We start from the raw sequence: 15615 nt of genomic DNA on the forward strand, positions 1-15615 counted from the left end.
AGTTCTGGCTGGTGTCCAAGGTCCGGATCGACCAGATGAGCCATCCACTGCTCAAAAGTTGGGAAGGCGATTGGGGATAGGTTTGGAGTTTGTTGGCACTCCCATATCTTGTGGTACAGGGTGCCGGGCGTCGAACAGAAATTGGAAAGGGGGGGATACTGAGTCGGGTACATGGAGTGGAGGGAGGTGCTGTGGAGATAAGAATTCGTCTGCAATCGCCGAAGAGTGGTGGCTTCTTCTCTGGTTAACCGAGGATGAGGTGGTGAGAATTTTCTTTTGCCAAAAAGAAATGCTTTGTCAGCTCAACGGGCCATGAAACGACTGATGGGGGAGGAACGCGAGACTAGAAAGCGCAGACCGGCGAGTATCCTTCGGCTCGTGTTCTAATGGCCACCCAATAAGTGCCATGGTTCACACCAGTTCTCCTGCCTCCGCGTAACATATTTGGTTGGTGGTGCGGCACCGTCCTTATCTGTCTGTCCTCCAGCATCGCCCCGTTTCGCACATGATATCTTCTTAATTTGTCTGGACCAAACCGGCAGGACTCCGCTATGGAGCTTCATGGCCGCACCCATGCCCCCCCTCTCTTGTCGCCAGCCGTTTACCAGACTAGACGTGGCTCGCCGAAACCTGAACAGCCTTTCAGGCTAATCCCCCAACCCAGTGCAACGGTGCGCCTCCAAGGGCTTTCCACTTGTCATTACCGTCCTGAAGCATCCCTGCTAAGAGCTAGCGTTTCGCTTGCTCATCACCGTCATCTCCGGCGGTGAGGGCATTGTTACTGTTCATTTTCGACGCATTGTTCATGGTCACCACATGCACCCGTCTGCCTGCTGCGGCCTCGCTTACGAGACGAGGTGAGAAAGAAGCGGGCAGCGGTCCACACCTCCAGGCCGGACTGTCTGGATACGACGAAGAAGAGACCGGCCCGTAGCTACAGGGTCGTATTCTCATGAACACCCTTTAAACATCGTTGCATCTACCATGGTTCGCATCAGTTGTCGTGCCGCCGCAGGACAATCTTACAGGGCACATAATACTGCCTTTACCTCCACCGGAATATTGTACTGTCTTTCCTGTATACCTAAATGTCAATTACGTCACGGCGAAGCATGTTCTGATTATGGCATTAAATAATAAGTTGTCAGTGGTTCCACAACTTCAGTGGAAAAGAAGAACGGAAGGAGCGCATGTGCAGGGGCACGCGGCACATTGTCGTCGTGAGTTGTGGTTCTATCAAAAAAAGAAGCATGGTTATTTTGTGTACAGCACTGGGTCCTCAACTCGTCGCATTACCCACCACACTCTCTCCGGGTGGATCCGTCATGGATCCGTCATGGCTAACCGCCTCCACTTCGCACAACGTGGTCACCAGTTCCTCCGCTGTCAGGGAGCTGCGTAAAAGGGTACATCTCAGCGTCTCCTTTTTGATCCGAATCACTCGTTCCAACCAACCACCCCGCCACGGTGCCTTCACTACGTTGATTTCCAAACAATGCGCTGTCCGCCTCAGACATCTTTGTGGGGCGCGTCGCTGAGGGAGTGGAAGGACTTCGCACTGTGCTTAAAAGCGAGGACGTTGTCAGAGTATACTGTGGCAAAAATTGCGCGGCGAGAAATGAAGCGTCTGAACGCGAGCAAGAAACTTGACGCCATCATTCCCGTCGTCAATTCCAGGTGGAGAGTCCGCATTACACCGCACGAGAATACGGCGACGTATACTTTGACTTGAGAGTGATCGTTGGTACAGCGGTACAGAGGACAACACAAGTAGACTCCCACAATGGAGAAAGGTCTTGTTTCCGTTATGAGGTCACTTGGCAATGGTGCCGTCGGAGCTGTTTCAGGTGTCAGCCTGCATCTTCGGCAAGGCAAGCACTTGCGGAGGGCTTTCTTCACAGTCTGGTATCGCCGAATGACTCAATAGCACTAGCAGATCTCCATGAGCGTGGCGTCTGTTCCAGCATGCTACAGGCGCTCCTAGGTTACCAGAATAAGCATCCGGGTTAAATTGTGCCTTCCGGGCAGAACGATCGCATGTCGCGCTTAGTAAGGAGACTGTACGCATTGCAGTCGGCCACCCACGCGGATGACGCCTTTGGAGTCCAAAAGGGGTTGTAGACGAAGCAGTAGGGAAGTCCCCGCACCCATCTGGCCGTTAGATAGGGCGTCCCGGTCTTGGGGGAATGCTTCCTGCTGTACCTAAAGGATCCAGTACAGTTAGCTTGCTGAATGTTGTCAGCAGTTCATAGTATGAGTTAATGGGCTCTGAAAGAGCAGTACATCGCACATCTACTCTGCCAGTGTGGGCGCAGCCCACAGTAGGATTAATGGGCTCTGAAAGAGCAGTACATCGCACATCTACTCTGCCAGCGTGGGCGGAGCCCATAGTATGAGTTAATGGGCCCTGAAAGAGCAATACATTGCATATCTACTCTGCCAGCGTGGGCGCAGCCTATAGTATGAGTTAATAGGCTCTGAAAGAGCAGTACATCGCACATCTACTCTTCCAGCGCGGGCGCAGCCCACAGTATTTAGTTCATGGGCTCTGAAAGAGCAGTACAGTCAAACGCGGCTATAACGAACCCGGATAGAGCGAATTATGCTATATATCGAACAAAAAAAAAATCAGTTACGGAAATACATGGGAAACATATTCCTTATAACGAAGTTCACATCCGATATATCGAACTCCGCGCGCCTGGAACGGCCACCGAAATGGATGGTATCGGAGCGGCGATCGAGATGTGGATTGGCCCCGACCACGGAGCAATAGCCGCGACTGGGACATTGCACCTTGCACGGAGCGACGGGATGGCCGACACTTTCCGTAACTATTGCCGACGCGTGGGACTTACTACGGAACCGGCCCAGTCAGCGAGTCCGGACCAAGACAGCAGCATCGGTGAACTGTGGGAAGAGCTCCCCAACGTTGCCGATGATGTAGCGAGTGAAAGCCGTCCGATGCTTATAGTGAAGCGCTTTCGGCAGTCGATGTGCTCCGCCAATGCATCTTCGATTTTGGAGAACGCAGACACGTACTGCTACAAACAATGTTTCGTGTAGAGAATCCTATGCTAGTTGTAGCCGACAAAATGAAAGTGAAAACAAAAATCACCGCTTTTGTTTGCAAAGTAGGCAGTTAAGGCGGAAAGAAGCTTTATTAATTGCAATAAATGGATTATTTTGGGTAAGGTTAATGGCTACTTTACTGTGTTCGTTTCTGCATGCGGGGATGGTGGAGTTGAGGAGGGGGGAGGGCTACCGCGCAATGCGAACTCGTTACAATAAGCTCGTTATAGGCGGGTTCGGCTATATCGAACTATTGGATATATCGAACAAATCGCGGTGCATATTGCAGTTCGCTATAAACGGGTTTGACTGTACATCGCACATATACTCATCCGGCGTGGGCGCAGCCCATAGTATGAGTAATGGGCTCTGAAAGGGCAGTACATCACACATCTGCTCTGCCAGCATGGACGCAGCCCATAGTATAAGTTGATGGGCTCTCAAGGAGCAGTACATCGCACATCTACTTTGCTAGCGTGGGCGCAGCTCATAGTATCAGTTAATGGGCTCTGAAAGAGAAGTACATCGCACATCTAGTCTGCCAGCGTGGGCGCAGCCCATAGTATGAGTTAATGTGCTTTGAAACGGCAGTACGTCGCTCATCTACTCTGCCAGCGTGGGCGTGGCCCATAGTATCAGTTAATGGGCTCGGAAAGAGCAGTACATCGCACATCTCCTCTGCCAGCGTGGGCGCAGCCCGTAGTATCCCGGTAATCGACAGCTGCGGCGGTAAACGGTAAAGCGGTATTTACGAAGCGCCAACTCCAGGCCGTTACTCTAAGTATCCGGGAGTAGTGGCTGTAATCCGGAATTTGACATAGCGGTTCCGGTGGCGAAGACTCCATTGGGCAAGATGACCATAAGGCTGGTGACGGGTCGACGAGATCAGCGACTTCCAGTGGCTGGTTCGATGGCCACAGGTTTTTTGGATGGGTGATCCAAGAATGTCCATTCCATCAAAGCTCTGAGGTTCTTGGGACTGCTGCATTTATCCCGCGTGTGATCAGGTCGGCAGGATTGTCCTTGCTGCTGCAGTGCCCCCATCTGCACCCTTGGTCAGGCACTGGATCTCTTCGATGCCATTACGGGGGAAGGGTGGCCACCGGCTAGATTCACCGGATATCTAGTGCAGAGCGATCTGCGTGCCCGATCAGAACACACGTGCGGCTGATGGGCCGGGAACTCGCTTTAGGTAATCGTAAGTTGCTCTGCGAAGAGACAGGCAAGGAGCTCGAGACAGTACGAATGATAATGATAATAACGAGGCGGCTCGCATGGGCACGGGGCCCGGGCATAGCTCGCTCCTCGCGCTCGTGGCAGGGGCTCGTGTTCAGCCCCAGGAATTGGGCGACCGGCTGTGTGGCTCCTTTTATGTCGTGCAAAGCGACGGAGAAACCGGACGGAGAAAAGGAGCCACACAGACAGTCGCCAAATACCTGGGGCTGAACACGAGCCCCTGCCACGAGCGCGAGGAGCGAGCTATGCCCGTGCGAGCTGCCTCTTCATTATCATCAACACACTCCCCCGCTGCCAATAAGATGCGATGGTCGAGCAGGAAGAAGCAACTAGTTAGCGGTTGCCGATAACAGAAAATGCGCTCATGTAGTGTAGGAAATCTGTTGGTTGGGAGCAGCACTACAACGTAAAGGGATGGCACGGCGGTGGAAGTGCAACAATCACAAGTACTTGTAAAACTGTAAAACTAGACGACACGTAAACATGCCGTAGCGTAGCTCCCAGTTCGCTCATACAGTTGAGGATGTTCAAGTACAGGAAGCAGGGCACAACTTTCATCAGGATGCAGGGTATCTGGAGAGACCACTCCGTTGTCTTGTTCATCTTGGGGCGGCAAGCTTCCTTCGCCGCTGTGGACTCCTATTCGCCATCCTCATGAACAAGTTAGTTTGGGTGAATGCGTAGTCGCGCTGCTCGGTAAGCAGTGTCCTGTTCGAAGTAGACGTCAAGGTGATGTCCGGTGCCTCGACCGGTGCCCTGGTCGCCTCTTGATCCGCCGTAATTTCCTTGGTCATAGGCGAATTCGCGCTCCAAGTGCAGCTGTCTTCGATGGACGTGCTCCACCGTGTGCCCCTGGCTGGCACGCATGTAGCCTGCGCAGAGCGCCATGGCTTGTAGCTGGTAACAGGTGACCACTCGTTGTCGTGAGTTACACAGATCGGGATGGTGAGCTGCGCCGCCGTGCCTCCAGAACGACGATCGCGGTGGGGAACGCGAGAGCTTCCCGGATCTTTTCAACGGGCCGCCAAGCGGGGTCAAGCGCTGGTCAAGCACATTTATAGCCGCCAAGCGCTGCTATAAATGTTCACCTTCAGTATTTCTTGCGGGTAAAAACGTGTATGGGACTGCTGTAAAAAAACAACATTCCTATTAATTTTCGTAGCATCTACACAAGGATTCTAGACCTTTTCGTCGAGGAATACTGCGCCCTGATTGGTTTCATGTCGCAAAAATAACGCATGCTGAGAGTGCGTATGGTGCTTTTTTGTGAAACGTTGAGGAAGGATTACGGTAGATGTTTTTCATAGGAAACTACAATACGGACAGAAAAGAAGATAAAAATTTCTGCATGACCTATGAAGGTCTGGGAGAATATTGCATTGAAGATAATTTACGTAAACGATTCCTAAAATTCAAAATGACGATAAAAAAATTTAAGATTAAAAGGAACACGGTCACCATCCTTCTTTGTAATCTATAGTGCCTGTGTGTGCATCACAAAAGCTGTATTAGAAAGGCCTAATCTTACTTGGAAAAGACTCAATGGTATTTTAAACCAGAGTAGTGTGTATATCGAAATAATAATTTTCCCATAACGCGTTAACTACATCTAATACGGCTATAACAAATGCTTTTAACGATTACTTCTTCTCCACAAGGGACAACGCTCACGACACTGGGTATACGCGTTATTTGGATATGAGGACAAATGAATGTGCATTCCTATTGCAAACAACTGCAAATAAAATAATTAACGCTTTTACTTCTGCCAAGTGTAGCAACTGCACAGACATTCGGACAGTCCTAATTCGGTCAATGAGGATGTACTAGACATACGGATGAACTAGACTAGATGTACTAGACTAGACTATCACCACCCTTCAGACGCGTTCTTAATCTTCTTTTTTTGAGTGGAATGTTTCATAAAGGACTTCAAAAACCTGAAGTTATATTACTTCTCAAGGATGGTGACAAAAAATTCCATTAAAATATACAAGATTTTCATACTGCCAGTATTTTGAAAGGGTTTAAAAATGGTACATAACCGCATGTCTTCACCTTTCTCAATCGGCACAAATACCTGAGGCTAAGTTTCCGTTTACGAAGGCCTGATCTGCAGAATCCGCTCACTTGGCACAGGTTACGTTATATTGAAATATTTTGAACAACAGTTAACTCTACGTCTGCATATGAATTGCACCAAGAAATTGGCCTACTTACCTCCTCAGTGCTTCAAAAAAACTGTCATTGTGGTTCCCGAGGCCCGTGTTTTTGAGAATACACGAATCATAGCTCAAGCTTTGACGGCCGTTTGGTTATATAAATCAACAGCCTTAATACATTTGGCGTGTAATCTTACCGTTTTAAAAAGCGCAGTGGTGTAGGCTAGTGAAGTCTCTGTGCAAATAGAGCTCACTTCTTCGCTTGTTTTGCGTTCCTTGCTTGTTCTTCTGAGAGAGAGAGTGAATAAACGTCCTTATTAGTGAAAAATTCTCATATCGCAACTATATTAAATTGCCCATCTATATCTGTTCCCTCTATGCGCATAATGAGAAAGGAAGCATCTGAACTTTTTTTAAACACCTTGGGACATCTTGTACCCATAATTTTCCACAAATATTTTTCCCCGACAAAAAGTCAGTGCCAAGAAGTGCAGCCCAGCAGCCCTAGTTGTTTCGGTCGGAACATATTTGTGTGCAAACTTTTACAGCGACACTTGCGTCGGTGACAGACTTCCCATCTGCTTTGCAGGTAGACGCTTCGGAGTTCACGTCAGTAGAGATTGCACAGACGAACAAATATGTCCCCAGTTGTGCGATGTTAGTGTCCTTAATTAAAATGCGCTATCGCGAGCGAATTGGAAGAAGGTTGCTGCTGCTAAAACCTTCATCATTATCTTTGTTATATCTTTATTCATTTCTTTATTCCTCTCGTCGCGATGACGTTTTCCCAACATGAAAGAACGTAATCACGACTGAATTACCGTTGGTATACAGCATTGCACAGTTTGAAATTAAATTTCATGCACCGTAGTCCCACACGCAAGTTCTTCTAAGTGCGTTGCTGAGATTCTTCTTTTCTTTTCCTCGTTGACCACGTAGGACCTATATTTCCTACTAGCCTAAACATGCTTCACTACTTCTGTAAATAGCATGCTAAATAAATACAGGTTAGAACGTCTCTATTTTGTTTGCTAAAACCAAGAAGTGGCTATACGTCCAGCTATGCCAACCGGACTCACATTTTACGGGACCAGGGTTAAGATATTAAGCCAAATTTTTCTTCCATTTATTTTATTAGCGCAGTCGGGCATTTGTTGGAATTTGTCGAAGGTCAGGCTAAAGGCGCTTGCCGCATATTCGAGTAATAGGTGGCACCTCTGTGCTTGCTTGAATGACTTTGGAGGCGGTCTCTCTTCCCGATGGTTGGCTTCCTCTTTTATTCTACTGAAAAATAAGGAACGGAAAAGACATGTGTCACCTTTAGGAAATATTTCTTCGGAATTTAAATTTGTTTCGTTGCAGTACCCTTGCGCCCGCGTCAACTCCACGCTGGCTCGGCGCTACCGGTCGAGGAACTACACAGGCCCGGAGGCAGTTTCCGTGCCAGACGCCATCGGAGGCCCCGTGGTAGTGGTTCCGAAGGCCGAGTACGTGGCCTTGCGAAATGCCTGCATCCACGGCAATTTGTCATCGCAGGAGTACTACTTGCGGTACGTCCCCCTACCGTGCGTGGAATATTGCAGCCTAGGGTACTACTGCGGCTCCGTTCACCTTGAGTGTATAGTACCCTGGACACGGGAAATGTTGGTAAAAACTGTCGATTGGGATTTATTTTGTTACGTTTCGTTAACAGCACGTTGCCGCCCCCACTTATGATATCCTGTTTTTCAGAAAAAGCGTGTGCTTGTTTATCAAGCCATAAGGCACACCGGGTGATCTTGTTTGACATGGTAAAAGCGTCACGTCCTTGAATCGCAAGAGCAGACTGTTCTTGCTTGGTCTATTATGAAATCCACGTAATTGAGTGGTTCTGGAATGTAGAGTGCTCTGAAACAATAAAAACATTAGAAACGTTAGGGATCCAAGTTGCTGACGCCGTATCACAGGCGACTGTTTTTATCATTTACCATTTTATTCTAAAATACGAGTAAACTGCACAAAATAATGAAAGCACAGCTAGAGAAGGACAGAGGAACTGTGCCGATGCTTGCGTTCTTCTTTCTCTGCGGTGTCAATATTGCGCCCAGTTTACTTGTATTCGTGCCCTCTCCTTTATTTTCTTCACCAGTACATTCCATCAAGTAAAAGTAATAACATGGCCTATACATGGCCCCGCAGGTGTCTGCTACGGCTAGGGCAATGCACACTGAATTGTTTACTTTCACCTGGTAGTTTGCCCAGAGTAGCATCCCTCGCTTTCCTGCATTGGCTTCCTTTTACTAACACTTCGGTGCGAATTTGAATTTGAAACAGATCTACAAGAACCCACCCAGGGGCTATATATTTTATGATACCAATGCTGGGCATAACTAAGCTACTGCTTGCAATAACGCTGATGCAAGCAGTCCTTGCATAACGTAGCCAGTGTTTCTGGCATATTTTAACCCTTGGAACTCCCACCACATTTGTAACTCATTTTAAACCCATAGAAAACCACAAAAGTGTGCCCTTTTAACGTCGCTTGAGCCAGTGAACCTCGACTTATAGAACAAAACTCACTATCTTTTCCTTCCCCTGTGCCTTACAACTCATTTTGAACTCATAAAAAGTCTCTAAAAGGTGCCCCTTGGGTCCCTTTGAAGCTATTGCAAGTATCCTCAGTGAGGAAAACTGATTTCTTGCCTCACTCGGTGCCTCACCGGGTCCTGTAATTTCTGCAGGAAGGAGGTGCTCAACCTGACTTCAACTATCGCTGAGCTGGGAGCCATTCAACCAAGAGTGGCCTTAAGCATGGCCATCTGCTGGTTCCTCGGCTTTCTTATCACCATCAAAGGGCACAGGTCACTGGCAATAGTACGCGCACTTACTGGCACACTTTTCTTTTGCCGTGTGATTAAATCAAACAGTCATTACATCTCCTTAAGGGGGACCTTAAAGCTTTCTCTGTTCATTTTGAAATTTGTGATCACTTACATCTTCAGGGTTGCCACCAACGTTCGCTAAGACGTGTTTGGCGTACGTAGTTTCAGTATACAACCAGGTCACTTTACACGAATTGGACGTTCAAATTATTTACATTGTTCTAAACACTTCTTGTAAATATACTAGGCAAAATGTTGTTCCGCCTCGTGATTTCGATGGTGCTCCAATGCACTGAGAAGATTTTTCGGTTTCATTGGTTCGCAGCACTTCCCCAACAAAAAAAAATGTTTATCCGCCCCAGCCTTCATCTACACCTACACTAAGAGATTTGTACATTTGCTTATCCTTTCTATTTTCAGAGAAATTTTCGTAAATTAAAACAACAACATGGTTTATAATGCCACAGATATCGAACTAGCACATTTTTATAAAAAATTCCGGCATTCTTACCAAAACTGTTCCGTTAATGCGGAAGAGGAGGTGTAAAAAAAACTTTGTTTATCCCATCCGTTGAGTGCAGCCACTCCGGACCAGTGACGGGTGTCCTCAATTCAGGACTCACTGGCTGTAGCCGGCCTTCCGTGCCCTATTCACCAGCCGAAGCTGGGAGCAGGGCGCGGAGCTGGTGGGCGCCGCCGCCCACTGTGAGGGGGTAGTGTTGGGGTTTGGAGGGATGTCTGGGATGTTCGGGCATGCCCACACTATTTGGTATAGTGTTCCTGATTCGGGGCAGAAGATGCACAGAGGTGAGTATTGGGTGGGAAATATTTTGTGTCACAGCGTGTTGTGGGGGAAGGTGTTAGTTAGGGGCTGGCGAAGTATAACTCCTTCCTCTTTGGTGAGTTGCTTATGTGGGGGAGGAAACTGTTGGCGGGATAGTCGGTAGTGAGAGAGGATGTCGTATGTTAGGAGGGGTTGGGGCGCATATATAGGGGGGTTGGTTGGCAGAGGGTTGTGGCTGTTCGTAATGGCCCGGTGTACTGCTTCTCGAGCCGCGGTATGTGCCGCTTCATTGCCGACTATGCCTGAATGACTTGGTGCCCAGATAATGCAGAGGTCAGGTTGGTGAGTCTTGTTTTCGAGCATATGGAGGGCTCATGGGGAGAGAGTGCCTCTCAGGAAGTTGCGGCAAACCTCTTGAGAATAAGTATGGTAACGTCAGTATGGTAACGTAGTCGATCTGTGTTCTGGTGGCTGCCATGGCTATTGCTACTCCCTTGGCGATTGCAGTGTCCATGGTAAGGAGAGTGGCTATGGCTACGGTCTGAAGTGTATTATTCACCGCTGATATCGCATAGGCGTTTTTGGTTACGTAGGGAGAGGCATCTCTGTACAGCACATTCTTTTGATTTTGAAATTCTGCCTGAAGATAGTTGGCGCGGGTCCTTTGTTTTCCTATGTGATAAGTAGGGTGCATATTTCTAGGAATTGGAGTAACGCGTATGTGTTTCCATATCGACAGTGGAACACGTACTCTGCATCTGGAGACTGCAGGCGATGAATATCCAAGGCGCACCAGGGTAAAGCAAAATATTGTTGTGTGCACCCACTCTTTAGGTTAAAATTGAGTCCTCACAAATGCCGCGTTTGCCCTTTTCCAAATGAAGTGCCAACCACATTCAATTGCTTTATTCTAATGGCAAACAGAACGACAGTGAAATTTCGCATACGTTCTTAATCACCACTTGACATCATGATTCACCTGTGCCATTAGCACTGCCGTATCACCGTCTCCATTTGTCTGCCTCGAGAGCTTTCCTTTTTGGCGCTAACCCTGTTGGAATTTCTAACTTGATTAACAACCTTGAAATATTTTATCGCGTGTCTGTGACTGTATTATCATCAATGTTTTCTTTAAGCACTGGCCATTATGCCAGTTTTATGCTTTCATGGGTGGGCATATGGTGTGCTGCTGAGCCCGCCACTTTTTTGGCGAAGGCAAAAAACGTAAATAACCCTGTGACAAGATTTCGGCGCACGTTAAAGATTCCCTGGTGGTCAAACTCAGTCAGTCAATCAATCAATTAACAAATCATCAATCAATCAATCAGCTTTTGGAATTCTCGTTGCTTATTTAATTGAACTGTGTGCAATGACATCCTTCATCAAAAAGCTCAAGTAATAGTGCTCGTTAGGAAGGGAAACCGGTAAGTTGCACGTAATTACCATCTAATGTATTTCCGCTGCTGTAGATTTGCGCATAACTTACGTCTTCGAATACATGATCATCTTCATGTAGGTGCCGTTCTTTTATTTTTCGCAAAGCTTTCGACCGCATAACTCACACTCACCCGCTTCACCAAATAACTTATGATGTTTTCCCGCGAATTTTTAAGATGAAGGAGCAGTTTTCAACGATACGCAAGCCGTTCACCTTAGCAGTAATGGACGGCATTTACTGAAGTATCATTAATAGTCCCGCAACGTGCTGGTTTCTGTCCCCTTCTGTTCAAGATGCCGGATTAAATACTTGCCGGCTGGCGTTATACGTAACCCGTAAGTCTTCACTGATTATTGCATAGCCTACACTGCTATCAATGGCGCTAACGACGCTTGTAATCTACAGCAGGACCTCGACTGAACCGCTTCGTAGTGGCATAATTTGAGAAGATATAAACACGGAAACATCCAGTTCCTTATCGTGAAGTAGTAAACGTGCCTTAGTTTTCAATGCACATTTTAGTATGCCGGCTTTTACTTCTGCCCCTTTATTCAATTATTAGAGCGCGTGTACATTTAATAGGACTCACGGCTTAAAGAGCTGCGAGTATACACGGATAAACTGAGTAGTTTCCGCCCAAACTGTCCTTTCAGTGCACGGCTGTAACTTGGGAGTATTTTATTTGCATCGACTTCTGTACTTTCTCACTTAAACTCAACTGAAGTAGCTACAAAATGAAGAACTTTTGTATTTTCATTTACACAAAAAAGAGACCCTTCATGACACTTCAGAGAAACGCAAATTTAAATTCAAAGTTTTCTCTCTGATCCCTCGGCCACAGCCCATGTCTGTGCTTCTATGGCAGGCTATAATTACGCGTGCTGAGAAAAATACACCTTGCAAACATTCATGTAAAAAGATAAAAGTTTTGGTAAAATTACCGTAAAGTGGTTTAGTAGAACCAGTAAAACCACACTACACAAATCACATGTTGACCACAACAAACGGGGCAGTCTGCATTTGTTTAGTTGCCAGGAGGCGCTGCGGTGTTTAGCTGTTAACGCGCTCTTCCTGGACTTCTTCTTTATGCTTTCCCCTGTCTCTCGGTGTTTTTTTGCAAGCGCGATTTGTTTTTTTTAATATTTTCTTCGTCATTTGAACATACCCACCAAGACGTGATTAGCCATCTACTTGTCACTGTAGGAGATTGACCACTCATCGTCTAGCGTGCTCGCTGATGAAGAGTTTTAATCCTATTTGACCCCATACGTGAATAACGCGTTATTCTCGCATAATGCAGTACTTTGTACCTACTGCATAAAAACAACGGGAGAGGCGCTGGCATGATGTTGCAGCAGCATGTCTACAGAGGTGCCAGGAGAATATACGGAGAGCTTTCAAGCGTGGCGTGCATCCTATAGCAACCTGACCGTCTGCATATATTCGCGACACGATATTATTGAAGGCGATAGTCTTCTTGGGCTACTTAAACGCAGACATTTTGTTCTGTCTGTATTTATGTCTGCCTGTTTCTCTGTGACTCGATTCAGCCACCCGGCCAAAGTGAAACCGAAGCTGCAGAATAGTCTTTTACAGGGTGTCCCAGCTATCACGCACCAAGATTTAAAAAAAGAGTAATGGCGTAACTCGAAGAAAACCTAGTGCATAATGTTTGCAGTACTGTGGAGAAGCGTGCAGCATTTTTTTCGTTAATGAGACTTGACTAATTAATTGTAATTATTATCTAACTCGAAAAGTACTGTCGTAATCACTGAAGTGCCAATGAGGCACTTGTAGGTACCCACGAGGGGCATCTAACTGCAGTATTTTCAGCGACAAACTAATTGCGTACTCATTTATTCTGACTGATAAAGAAAACCCGCGAAATATGAAAAATACCACGTGACGGCGCCTCCGCGCGCATTAGCGCGCACTGTAAGGCAATCCTCAAACAGGCTGCCGCTCAGTTAGCCAGAATGAAATAAACAAAATAAAGAAAAAATAAATCGTGACTGAGTTTGTGCCTTATCTGCACAGGCGCCCTGCGAATCTTGCTGCTGTTGCTGCTTCCATACATGCCATTATCAAGGTGATGCGCTGTCTCTTCAGGTGGGTGACAGGCGAAGCAGTTGCTTTCAATCAGCTTATTTGGGGACGCTACTTTACAATGCGCGCGGAAGCGCCGTCACGTGGTATTTTTCATATTTCCCGGGTTTTCTTTATCAGTCAGAATAAATGAGTACGCAATTAGTTCGTCGCTGAAAATACCGTAGTTAGATGCCCCTCGTGGGTACCTACAAGTGCCTCATTGGCACTTCAGTGATTAGGAGAGTACTCCTCGAGTTAGATAATTAATTACAATTAATTAGTTAAGTCTCATTAACGAAAAAATTACTATCCGCTTCTCCACAGTACTGCAAGCATTACGCACTAGGTTTTGTTCGTGTAACACCATTGCTCTTCTTTTAAATCTTGGTGCATGATAGCTGGGACACCCTGTATACCCACAGCGAAATCTAAACGTCTACGTCCGGTGTCAATGTTCATAGTTGTCAACATTGTAGACCAAGAACAAGACATTACGCAAACATAAAGCAGTAAATCAGCACATAAGTGGTATTTGCAGTGTTCCTTTACAAAAAATTCATGGATGGTTGATTTTTACGATAGCAAATGAAATACTACATCAACTGCAGATATCAGTCGCATTCTGTTGTCCGCGCTCCTGGCGACATTTGAAAAATCATACGGCAACATCAACGAAAGGTTCCACTATGTGGGATCCCCGTTCCACTTGGAATGCTCGTGGAGTAGGCCAACGGGGTTCTGTAAACGTTGCTGTATGGTACCTCCAATGACGCGCGTCTCCGCCGTATGGCAGCGGTGGCATTGAGGCACCCAACTTGGAGCAGTGGAACGCGGTAAATTTAAATTGACTTGAGCGAACCTGTAGCGTGTTATCTTGGGAGGAACAAGACGGGCGAGGAACGGCGTGAGAGGTGAGAGGGAAAGAGAAGGGAGGCATTTACTTGGCAGAGGAACCAGTGGACTATCGTCTTTGTCGACATTTGGCAGCCCTTTCGCACAGCGTTCTTTCTGCGCGCACTGGCAATGCAGTTGCCGCCCTCCCCAATCCAAAACTCTATCTCTTCCCTAATTTTAATTCGCTCCAAGCCGAGACCTCAGTACTCTGCCATTGTCTCTAATACCCCGAAAACTCTTGTTCGCCAGGTGTCCATGGTCAGCGTCTACGCCAAGGTTGCACTGCTCCTTTCTCTCAGCATTGCTGCTTTGACGCTCAGCGGTGCCCTGCATGGCGTCACCACTTGCCTGAAGCCGGACCTGCTGAAGCTGTTCAAAATACAGGTGATACACGACTGACCCAATGCGAGCTGCGTTGAGAAATATGGTGCGACAAATGTGGCCTGTTCACGCAGCATTAAGCTAAACTAAGAAATGTCATTGTTAAACAACAAACGCTGTCATAATAGCCGTCTGAACAAGCTCAATTATGCAGGCATAAACCAGTACCACTCCTGATTTGGAAGAAAAGTTTTTGAAAGCAAAACTGTTGAAATACTTAACAAAGACAGTCTCGATTACGTTGATCAGAATAACAAAAGTATCGGTAGAGAAAGCGATTTGTAAAGATGGCGTCTCGGGACAAAAATTCTGTACCCGAAGTTCTTCCTTCATTACGCCTGCAGATGCAATTATATGAAGCAAACTACTGGAAACTGAGGCAATTTCACGCCTAATGTCCAGAATTCTCACGAATTCTATAAATTCTATAAGTTCTCAGAATTCTATAACTGCGAATTTAAAAAATTATTCCCGTACATTACTTAAAATAATTGTGAATAATGCAGAAGAATTGCGAACTCGACATGTTTTGACAAACAAAACAAAACTAAAGCCTGCAAAATAACAGCTTCATGCACGCCTTTTCAAGGCACTCCATTTTAAAGCATAATCGCTTTTTACGGACACTAGTGAAAGTTCTTAAAACCTGTGCTGGCTTTACGATAAGAATATAAAAGTTTTTGTTAAGGGAGCATAATT

At 46.6% G+C, this 15615-nt stretch overlaps 1 protein-coding gene across 1 annotated transcript in view; it reads left to right on the forward strand.

Annotated features, from left to right (window-relative positions):
- The window catches only part of LOC144168007 (sodium- and chloride-dependent glycine transporter 1-like), a 103162-nt gene that overhangs the window by 19093 nt on the left and 68454 nt on the right, over nucleotides 1–15615 (forward strand). The window contains exons 4-6 of the mRNA XM_077697106.1: nucleotides 7833–8020; nucleotides 9191–9323; nucleotides 14785–14919. Of these exons, the coding sequence (XP_077553232.1) occupies nucleotides 7833–8020; nucleotides 9191–9323; nucleotides 14785–14919 (456 nt within the window). The remainder of the gene's footprint in view (nucleotides 1–7832; nucleotides 8021–9190; nucleotides 9324–14784; nucleotides 14920–15615) is intronic.

This window comes from Haemaphysalis longicornis, unplaced genomic scaffold (genome assembly GCF_048455015.1).
Source record: "Haemaphysalis longicornis isolate Haplotype H1 unplaced genomic scaffold, Haemaphysalis longicornis Haplotype H1 scaffold_2, whole genome shotgun sequence".
Taxonomy (NCBI): Eukaryota; Metazoa; Arthropoda; class Arachnida; order Ixodida; family Ixodidae; genus Haemaphysalis; species Haemaphysalis longicornis.